This window comes from Sceloporus occidentalis, unplaced genomic scaffold (assembly GCF_023333645.1).
Source record: "Sceloporus occidentalis isolate IW3139 unplaced genomic scaffold, rSceOcc1.0.p SCAF_154, whole genome shotgun sequence".
Lineage (NCBI taxonomy): Eukaryota > Metazoa > Chordata > Lepidosauria > Squamata > Phrynosomatidae > Sceloporus > Sceloporus occidentalis.
This window is the reverse complement of record NW_028317134.1, coordinates 1,547,599-1,558,560: the sequence shown is the minus strand read 5'-3', so window position 1 is coordinate 1,558,560 and position 10,962 is coordinate 1,547,599. Positions and strand designations below refer to the sequence as shown.

Genomic DNA, 10,962 nt, shown 5'->3' with positions numbered 1-10,962 from the left:
CTCGCTGTGATTGCTGTTAGCAATCACACTCCTATCATGCCAAGTCAGCCAATACACGCTGGTACAGGATGGCTGTAAGTGATGTGCAGACCCCATACTGCTGGCAGCATCAATACACAAGGGGGGCAGCTAGCCAGGTTTCAGCATGTACTGGCTGACTTGGCATGATAGGAGTGTGATTGCTAACAGCAATCACAGTCCCATCATGCCTAGGTTCCAGCACTTACACATCCATCCAGTAAATGCTGGAACCTAGGCATTATGGGACTGTGATTGCTGTTAGCAATCACACTCCTATCATGCCAAGTCAGCCAGTACATGCTGGTACAGGGTGGCTGTAAGTGCAGACCCCATACTGCTGGCAGCATCACTACACAAGGGGGGCAGCTGGCCAGGTTTCAGCATGTACTGGCTTACTTGGCATGATAGGAGTGTGATTGCTAACAGCAATCACAGTCCCATCATGCCTAGGTTCCAGCACTTACACATCCATGCTATCACACACACACACACACACTCATTTATTCATATAATCATTAATTCACAGATTCATTCCCTCAATCACACACACTCATTCAAACACCCTTCCCACCCCCTTACCTGCACTGCAGCTCCCTCGATGCCGCTCACAGACTTCAGCAGGGGGCGCGGCCTCCCTCTGCCTTCTCTGCTAAAGCACAGAGGAAGTAGGATGTCACGTGAACTCCGCTTCCTCTGTGCTGTCCAGAAGACCCTCCCACAAGTAAGTAGCAGGGCTTGAGGTGCGGCTCGTGTAAGATCGGTTGCCCTGGCTGCCGATCTTACGCGGGCCGCACCTCGAGGTCTCGCGGGCCGCATTTGGCCCGTGGGCCGCATGTTGGACGCCCCTGCCTTATTTAAAAAAAAAATAAAAAACTTAAAAAAGATTTCGGGCGGCCCCTTGGCTTGGGCCCCCCTGCCGCCAAGCCCCGTCGCAGTCGCGACCCCTGCGACCCCGGTAGATCCGCCACTGGTTTGAGCATATATTACCCGACTGGCAGCATAAAGATAAAAAAAAAGGTAGTTCATTGGAATAAAGGGCACCTAAACCTTTTACCAGATATTCTGCAAATGGTGGAACTCCAGACAGAACGTCCTATAAAATTCCTATAAATTGTAACATTTACATTTCTTTATTAGTTGTTTAAATCAATGTGCAAAAAAATACAATTAAACAAACACAATTTGTATATATATATATATATATATATATATATATATATTTAGATACCAATAGATTTCATAACCCAAATATAAAATGCCTTACATACCCTATACAGATCAAAAGTCAATCTTTTTTTTATGATTTAATATTAATATAATTATATATATTTATTGAACAGCATAAAACTTTTTAAAAATAGACCATTATACTTTAAATGTTTGAAACGGGTGAGCAGATCAGGCATCCAGCATTTCTTTTTGTCCTTCAGACGCGATTTCCTTGGAAAGCATTTTTCTGTAATTCAGCATGTCCTTTACGTCTTTGTACGCCAAAATTTCCTCGATCGATAGCCTCTTAATGCCATCAACACTCGCCGACGGTTTGCCGTGCAAACCCTGAAGCATTTCCAGAGCTACCTCCACAGACTTTTGTAACGTGACGCACCCGGGGAAGATCCTGGCGTTCCACAGACTCAGGGACTTCTCGTCTCCGGAAAACAAACGATCGGAACTTCCAAGGCCCCAGACCTCCAAACATTCCAAGAAGTTCCTTCCAAATATCTGGAGAGATTTCAGGTCGGCCAAGGAAGCCACGTTCTTTTTCAAGTCATCTTCTGTACCAAAGAGGATGGTTGCGTACATTGGTTGCCCGTCGATCATCAAACTTATCGAACTAAGGAAGGTTTTGTCAGGTATGTTGGATCCGCAGTTTATACACAAGTTACTTACGATGCAGTATTCGCCCACAGAAACATCAGGACCTAGCCTGGAATATTCAATCATGGAACACGGCAAGACACGGGTCTTTGTATCCAGTACGCTTTGAATGACGCATACTTTCCCGTTTTCATCTCGATCTGGAAAGATGCTAAAAACGCTGGACTGAAACCCAAGTTCGGCCCCGAGGACGGGGTCATCAGTTAAGTGATAGATATATTCTTCCATGGTTCCTACGTGGTAGAACTTTGATTTATTCAACGCTATCACCGTAAAAGGTGTTCCTCGCAGGAGAAAGTAGATCTTTTTTCGGACTTCGATTAATTTGGATTCTGCCTTCGAAACGTTAGCGGTACTCCAAAGTAGCGTTGGGGCCGAGGGCCTGTAAAAAGTCCCCGTATGCGTCAATCTCACACCCAACGTCCCCCAATTCTTGGAAGAATCCAGTCAACAATTTAGCTGTCCCGTGATCCATGTAAAACAAACTATCCGTATAAACCACTTCCGAGGCGAGATGAGGACCTGAACAATCTCCTCGGGTGTTTACGGCTCCTGATTGCCACATCTTTTGAATGGAAGGCTTATGTAGGTAAGATGCGCAGGTTCTATATTCCATGAGTGGTACCTATGCTTAGCGTTGATGGATGAGCTAAAGCAATAATCCCGTTTCGGTCAAATCTTACTTGGAAATCCCCGCCGCTGTACAGCTCAATGTCGTCCGCACAGGTAACCACCACCCCCGGGTTCATATTCCCCGGAAAATCGACATATAGAGCTAATTTGAGCTCCAGTATTTGGTAAATCGGGTTTCCAAGAGGCAAGGCTGTGAATATTTTCCCCAGTGCGCTTGCATTTGGTAATTGTTGACTATAACCACCTGCAAAAGAAGAAGAATAAAAGGACAAAACAGTTTAACAACTTGTGTTAACCTTTGTCATTAGTCCTCTTCAATGGATGTTCTCATGATCTTCTCGTATGACCACAAGTAAGGGGACTTTTCTATATTTTTTATCCATGTATGTATCTTTTGGCCAGAGCCTTGTTACCCAAAGTCCTGGTACCCTTAGAAACAATTCTGGGTATTACTACCCCTTTATTTACCCTGCCAGCCTGATGGGGCGAGCAGGCAAAGCACGGGGGACTCCATAGATGACCTTGCGGTTAATCAGAAATTCGTTCAGCGGTTTTATTTACGGTATTTGTAACAATGCGTTTCTTATCTATACTTTGTTTCATAACAGGAAACGGGGGGGGGGGGCAGTTGCCTATAGCATACTGACCTCCCGATAGCAAAAGGTTAAAAACTGTCACAAAACCATCTCAAACTTCTACATCACTTACTTAACAAAATGGTCACGTCACGTACGGCTCTTTTGATCCTCCAGGGCGTATCCGCAGAACTCCTGGGTGTGTACCATGTTGCATGAATTTTTAAACAGTTCCTGAATTTTGAAACTTCCCGCATGCACCATAGGTGGTGAGTGGGTGTGGTCTTGTGGAGGCCACGCCCACCGCAGCCCATTTTCATGTATGGCCACCCACTCAGTACACCCTGTGCCTACTTACGGCATATACCCCACCTTTAAATCATTTTTGACTTTATATTTAGGGGCATATAGAGACGTCTTGTTTTAACCTCTGTCCACCCAAAAAGTGCCCCAGCATTCCTTACATGGAGCAAGCGGAGCTTTCATCCCAGGCCCCACCCTTAGGAGGTCCCCGCTCTCCTTCATACAGGTATGAGAAAAGTGATGATATATGATGTCATACTCTGCACATCATAGACTGTACTGGCACTGCCTCCTACCATGGCTTCCTCCCTGTTTTAGTCCGTAACTGTATTCAGGCCATGATTGGTGAGTAGGGACCTCATTTTATACCTGATTTTATACCCTCCATTTTATAGATTAGCCTCTTATTGTATAAATCACATTTAACAGAAACAAAAAGTGAGAACTGTTAGTGAAAGAGCTTTGTTTTCATAGGATTTTTTTTCTTTTTGTAGACCCAACCATGGATCCATACCCACACCAGTTTGCCACTGCCCTCTTTTCCTTTTTGTATCACTTGGCCAGCTATGACGCTGGCGGAGAAGCGCTGGTTTCCTGTGGCATGATGGAAGCACTTCTAAAGGTATGCCGGTGGGAATGTTTTATGCTAACCTACCATTTCCGTATTGCTGGCTTTTTCAGGGTAAACTTGTAGTATGTGCAAGGTATTCATAGCAAGGCTTGAGTCGAAAGATCCTTTAGATGTGCCGTTGTGGCCATAGCTCTCCACATTTCTCTATGCTGAAAAATATATATATATGTATCTTTGTACATCTCAGGTGATCAAGTTCCTTGGTGACGAGCAGGACCAGATCACATTTGTGACGCGAGCTGTGAGAGTTGTTGACCTCATTACAAACTTGGACATGGCAGCCTTTCAGTCCCGCAGTGGTCTGACCATATTTATTTACAGATTAGAGGTGAGTTCACAACAGTTTTTTTCAAGGGTTAACACTTCTCATCTAAGGCTTTGCTCATGCGTTATATTAAAGTCCTTTGGATTCCATGGTCTTTTCAAACCCTGTTTCAGTTAATGTTCTGCAGTGTTCTAAAGCTTGGATTTTAATCAAAAGACCATGCTTTAAAAAATGTTTCATTGGCAAGACACTAGCCCACTTGATACCTCTTTTTGTGTCACACGCCAGAATTAAACTCCCCCTGACAAATGAGTAAAGTAAAACTTGTCCTGATTGACGTTTAACTACAATCAGGAAATATTTAGATTCCTAATGTTCCTCCTTTTGCTTTAGTTATAACTTCTGTGTTTAGCACAGTATAAGTAGTAGATCTCTTGTTAGGACACCAAGTTAGTCTTTCTTATAGCCAGTGTGCCTTTTCAATTGTAGCATGAAGTTGACCTGTGTAGGAAAGAGTCCCCATTTGTCATCAAACCAAGAAACCAACGCCCTAGCACTGTTCAGGAGGGTCAAGAGATGGAGACAGATATGGAAGGTAAGACATTTAAAGCCTTTTCATTTTTTTATCCTTGAATACTTCTTGGAGAGTTTGAGGCTTTTGTTTTAGCTTACAAGAATCACTGTAGTTCCTCTTTTAACATTCGTATTGCAAGACCTGATTAATTTTTTCTGATTAACCCCAATAGAGAAAAGCATGTTTTAATATGTTTAAAATATCTACAAAGTTCTGAGATTGAGAAGTACCTGAAGTTTACATTCTACTTGATTTTAGTTACTGATGTGGCAATGGAGGCCAGTCCTGGACCTTCCACTTCTGCAGATTCGCTTCAGCACTGGGAGTGTAGGGTCTACCCGCTCAGGTAACTGACCGGACTTTTAAGTTCCTGTTTTTTTTATTTTATTTTTTCTGCCTAAATAAGGGCCCCCAAAGTGCATTTACTTCATTTCTGATTGTATTTGATGTTGCAGGAGTGCAGTGCATTCCCCAGAGAGCAGCTCTCTTGAAGTCTATGCTGAATTTCTTGAAGAAGGCAATTCAGGATCCAGCCTTCTCAGATGGTATTCGTCATGGTAGGTCTTCATAAAATGGTTGACAAATTAGTGCATGACATAAACTGACCATGAAACCGTATGTGTGTAAATATAAACTCATTGGAACCCCCATCTACATCAAAATTATTCTGTACATCTGTTGGCACACTTATTGCTTATGCATCACTAACATCATATTATTTTCAGTGATGGATGGAACTCTTCCCACATCCCTGAAACACATAATCAGCAATGCCGAGTACTACGGCCCTTCCCTTTTCTTACTTGGTAAGTAAACCCAGGTCCTGCACCTTTTTTATTATTTGTGAATTTAGTGCTTTATCAGTGAGTAACGCTGCTAGCCGTTCCAAAAAAACAATGGAGCTGAACTGTAAGCCCCTCTGCTGGGAAGATTCAGGACTATAGATAAATGTGTAAGCAGTGATATTATACATTGGGATGTGGTCATCAGTTTGGTTCAGCGTGAAACCTGTAGCTTGAGAACTGTTTGGGATGGAATCGCTATGTGTTTCAAATAAAAATAGCATACTTGCTTCATTTAATGAGAACTGTAGTGGATATTGACCCAGACTATTTGTGCCGTTTGACTGACTCTTGATTTTTGTGTTCTTTCTGTAGCTACTGAAGTAGTAACAGTGTTTGTGTTCCAAGAGCCGTCTTTACTGTCTTCTCTTCAGGACAATGGCTTAACAGATGTGATGCTTCATGCTCTCCTTATCAAAGATGTAAGTCATTAAACTTCAGAGTCATCAGAATATCAAGCTGCCCAGTTCAGCTGTATTTTATCTGCCCCAAGAGTGACCAACATGACAACATGTTTTTTAATTATATCTAATAACCTGATGAAAATACTTGTGTGCTATCAAATTTTATATCGGTGACCATAAAAACCCGTTGGTTAAATAACTTTTTGTTTAATTGTAATGCATATCATAAAATACAAGATTTAGTAAAGAAAAACTTGTGGGCAACAAATTGGGCCAAACACTGATATCCTTCAGCATTAAGTTTTCAGTTTAATTTCCCTTTGAAATACTAGGACGCCGTTTTGTGTTTTTTTTGTTGCAGGTTCCGGCAACCAGGGAAGTTCTAGGCTCTCTGCCCAATGTCTTCAGTGCCCTGTGTCTAAATGCCCGGGGGTTGCAGTCCTATGTGCAATGTCAACCTTTTGAACGGCTTTTCAAAGTATTGCTTTCACCCGATTACCTCCCTGCCATGAGGAGGCGGAGGAGCTCAGACCCTCTAGGTAAGACTACGCTGACCAACCGGCGTTGCAGAAAAGACTGACCAAATTCTTCCATGACAAAAGGACTATTTAACGACTCGTAGACCACGACACCTTGGATGTTTGTTTTGCATATGCAGGCTGTCCCCCCTACTCATTGTGCATGTTTTGTGATAGATTACTGACCCTTTCTGGTTTTATAATCCTGATTCTGGTTTTCCTTGATGGGAGACGTGGTGCTCATTTGGACGGTCTTTACTTATTCTTATGCATTAAGGTTTCTTGGCTTAAAATACCTTTTGTTCAGTTAACTGGTGTTTCCATTTAGCAGCTCCAGTGTTTCCCATTTGTTTCCACATGTTTGCCCCCTAACCAGAATGAGCTGTCAATGGCACCCCCCAAAATTCCATAACCCTCCTCTAACCCCTGCTGAAGAGACCTGCATGCAGCATAGATCAGTGCTCTTCAGGTCTCTAGCCGAGGGATTAAGAGGCCCGTGGTCTCTTCCAGCTTTGACCTCTCTCCGGTCTCCTGCAGGCGATACAGCCTCTAACCTGGGCAGTGCTGTCGATGAACTGATGAGGCACCAGCCCACACTAAAAACCGATGCTACCACCGCTATTATTAAGGTAAGGTGTTTGCATGTCCCGGTGGGGTTTGTAGGGCGCTTCCTAGCAGGGGGTTATCGACTTGTTTAAATATTGATTGTTTTATGTTCTTGCACAGACTTGGAACATTCGGGTTTCCCTTTGCCATTTTCTAGATCCTCTTAAGTGTTTAACCATTTGGATTTGCGTCTGTTTTGTTGGAGATTAACAAATTGACTCATAGTCATGGATACTGGGCATGCATGTCTTCAGTCTTTTTTGAATCATTCTTTTTTTTTTTTTTTTTTAGATTTTAGAAGAAATATGCAATCTTGGTAGGGACCCGAAGTATATTTGTCAGAAGCCATCAATTCAGAAAGCTGACGGCACGGCCACAGCTCCTCCACCACGTTCGAACCACGCGGCCGAAGAGGCTTCTAAGCGAGGACGAGGACGAAGAGGAGGTTCAAGCAATGCAGAGCTTCACTGCAAACCAACAGAGCGAAGTTGAGCCAAGTCCGCAGTAAGTTTACCATGTGTGCTGCTAGCTCTGGAGTTGTGACCTGTAAACTTTGTTCCAGACTTCATATCAGACATTAATCTGTTATTAATCTGGGTTAAACTAAGATAATTTATAATAAGAGACTCATATCTAATAAACTTGAATTTTTATTCTTAAGCTCTTGCTGGACCTCATATGTTAACATGCCTTTTCTCTCATAGTGTTGTGGGAACTGAAGAGAGAATCCCGATTCCTCTGATGGATTATATTCTCAACGTGGTGAGTTTAGAAATAGTGTAATAGAGCCGATGTGTAAGAGCGCAGGGCTCAAGGGCTCCCGATTATAGCCCACAAATTTACAACCCTGATTTTAACCATTTTGGTACAATATTGGACCAAAGATTTTTAAATAATGTTTCAGTAAAATTTTATGCGAAGCTACTCATATCTGTGAATTTTCCAAATGACTTCAAAAACTTACCAATTCACAGATTAAATTTGTGGAATCCATTCTAAGTAATAACACAACGGACGATCACTGTCAGGAGTTTGTGAGTCAGAAGGGTCTCCTGCCTCTGGTCACCATCCTTGGTCTGCCTAATCTACCTATTGACTTCCCTACCTCTGCTGCCTGCCAAGCTGTGGCAGGTGTCTGCAAATCAATATTGGTAAGTAACATTTGTTTCCATTTATTCTAATACGTGGTTGTTAAACACCAAGCCTTGATTGACTCAGACAGATCAATCTGGACCACCTGCAGAAATGTCTAGAAATCCTAGCCTACTTGCAGCCAATGGGGTTGTAGCTAAAAATCATTGTGCTGGATGACCCAGCGAGGGTTCTCCTAAAAGAGAAAAAAAAACCCCCCCAAAAATACTGGTCCAAATCTACGAACGAGTGTCTATAGCATAGCTGTACTGCCACAAAATGCTGTAATACTTGGGCAACCTGTCAGCCCAGTACTATATTATGGGCAGGCTAGCTGGACAATGTCTTTGATGTTTATATTCTCGGTAGTTCTGTTTTTTGTTAATGGCCAGAAAATAAATACAAGCAGAAGTTCCAGGACTGTTAATAGACAACATCTCCCCTCTTTCTAGACTCTGTCTCATGAGCCTAAGGTTCTCCAAGAAGGGCTTCTCCAGCTGGACTCCATTCTTTCCTCGCTGGACCCATTGCATCGGCCTATTGAGGCCCCCGGTGGCTCAGTGCTGTTAAGGGAGCTGGCATGTGCTGGAAATGTAGCAGATGCCACTCTGTCTGCTCAGGCTACCCCCCTACTCCACGCATTAACTGCAGCCCATGCATACATCATGATGTTTGTACACACGTGCAGAGTGGGACAGGTAAGGGCCCCGACCGGGTGGGTCTAAACATTTTGTTTTCATGTTTTCCGAGGCAGCAGTGTTGCTTTTGCGTGCTCTTAATTGCCATATTTCTTTTCTTCTCCACAGAGTGAGATCCGTGCCATCTCTGTCAACCAGTGGGGTTCTCAACTGGGTCTCAATGTTCTGAATAAGCTGAGTCAGCTGTACTGCTCTCTTGTTTGGGAAAGCACTGTTTTGCTGTCTCTCTGTACTCCTAACAGGTACGCGCATGTGATTCTTCTGTTTCCCATACCCAGAACTGTTTGCTTTTCATAGTGTTTGTGGTCAGAAATCTACATTTGAGTCGAGGTTCTGCCATTTACTTACCAACCTTGTACTTTTTTTGACAGCTTGCCACCTGGCTGTGAGTTTGGTCAGGCAGACATGCAGAAGTTGGCTCCCAAAGAGGAGAAGGCAGCAAGTGCCTTGCCCCAGGGAACAAAGAGGGCAGGTATGTTTTCTTACACTTCTTAAACTCATTCTGAGATGTTTCTGGTTCAAACCTGGCCCGGTGCCATGACATATGGCAATTAAGTAACATATTTAAGTAAAATATTTTATACACAAGGCCACATATCCAGGGTATAATAAGTATTTCTTTAAGACATCTATGCACAGTTGTCTTGGATATTAGGCATCTACAATATTGTTGCATGGTTTCATGGATGACTTTCACTATATTTCTTGTATAAAAAGTTAAATATTTTATGCAGAAGTGCATATTTTAATATAGTGTATAGTGTATACTCTATATGTATAAGCCATCGTATCTGTGTTACAGAAGGTGAACCCGAGGTGAGTGCTGTCGGTGAGGAAGCCACCGGCTTACTAGAAGGTATTGGACTTGATGGGGATGCGTTGGCGCCCATGGAAACAGATGAACCCAGCGCGTCTGACCCCAAGGGGAAACCAAAGATCACCCCAGCAATGGCTGCCAGAATCAAACAGATTAAACCATTATTATCAGGTATTTATAAAATATGTTTTACATGGAAGTAGTTTATTAAATTACGTATCGATTTAGATTTTTTTTTTTTTTATAAGTTTATAAAAATACATGCTGGGTATGATAGGGCTGATCTTGATGAACCTTCAAATAGTTCATAAAGCTTGTACCTGCTATACTTGCCAATAAGTAGAGTACACTAACAGAAGCATGGATATGAACCTTAAGCAGAAATCTAATATGTAGAGCACAATATAACATCATTTTTATTTTGATTTATTTATTCATATTTATGTTTTTATTTTTTTAGCATCTTCGCGGCTCGGTCGTGCCCTGGCTGAACTTTTTGGCCTACTGGTCAAACTCTGTGTTGGGTCTCCTGTGCGCCAAAGGCGAAGTCACCATGCAGCCAGCACCACCACAGCCCCGACCCCAGCCGCGCGCTCTACGGCGTCCGCACTCACAAAGTTACTGACGAAGGGACTTTCGTGGCAGCCTCCTCCATACACACCAACTCCCAGGTTCAGGTTTGTGCTACACGGGTCTCGTTCACAAGTGACAAGCTTGCTTTGTATTAATCTCTTAACTGAAGGATGTTGGATTTTGGGTGGTGATTTGGTTAATTAGAAATAGTAATAGGCTGGTAAATATAAGATGTCTCTTTAAATTTGATTTGTCTAACATTGTACATCTGTGTTGTTCAGGTTAACCTTTTTTATCTGCTCCGTTGGCTTCACCTCTCCCATGTTGTTTGACGAGAGGAAATATCCGTATCATCTTATGCTGCAGAAATTCCTCTGCTCCGGTGGACACAACGCTCTCTTTGAGTAAGTGAGCCGCCTGCTACCTGTAGCGACTCACGGGAGACAGAACAAAGACTTTCCGAGGCCTCAGAAATATATTTTGCTTTAACACG

General features: G+C 42.9%; 1 protein-coding gene and 1 pseudogene across 1 annotated transcript in view; one reads left to right on the top strand and one right to left on the bottom strand.

Moving 5' to 3' along the window:
- Positions 1-1,419: 1,419 nt before the first annotated feature.
- Positions 1,420-3,317, bottom strand: LOC149280553 (fucose-1-phosphate guanylyltransferase-like; annotated as a pseudogene).
- Positions 3,318-3,425: 108 nt separating this feature from the next.
- Positions 3,426-10,962, top strand: part of LOC149280552 (E3 ubiquitin-protein ligase HUWE1-like) — a 33,630-nt gene continuing 26,093 nt past the window's right edge. Inside the window, 20 exon segments of the mRNA XM_089500405.1 lie at positions 3,426-3,444; positions 3,684-3,755; positions 3,905-4,032; positions 4,229-4,369; positions 4,796-4,901; positions 5,336-5,437; positions 5,606-5,686; positions 6,038-6,144; positions 6,488-6,665; positions 7,182-7,273; positions 7,542-7,670; positions 7,672-7,754; positions 7,955-8,012; positions 8,225-8,401; positions 8,834-9,079; positions 9,188-9,321; positions 9,451-9,551; positions 9,882-10,067; positions 10,357-10,573; positions 10,751-10,873. Of these exon segments, the coding sequence (XP_089356531.1) occupies positions 3,426-3,444; positions 3,684-3,755; positions 3,905-4,032; positions 4,229-4,369; positions 4,796-4,901; positions 5,336-5,437; positions 5,606-5,686; positions 6,038-6,144; positions 6,488-6,665; positions 7,182-7,273; positions 7,542-7,670; positions 7,672-7,754; positions 7,955-8,012; positions 8,225-8,401; positions 8,834-9,079; positions 9,188-9,321; positions 9,451-9,551; positions 9,882-10,067; positions 10,357-10,573; positions 10,751-10,873 (2,480 nt within the window).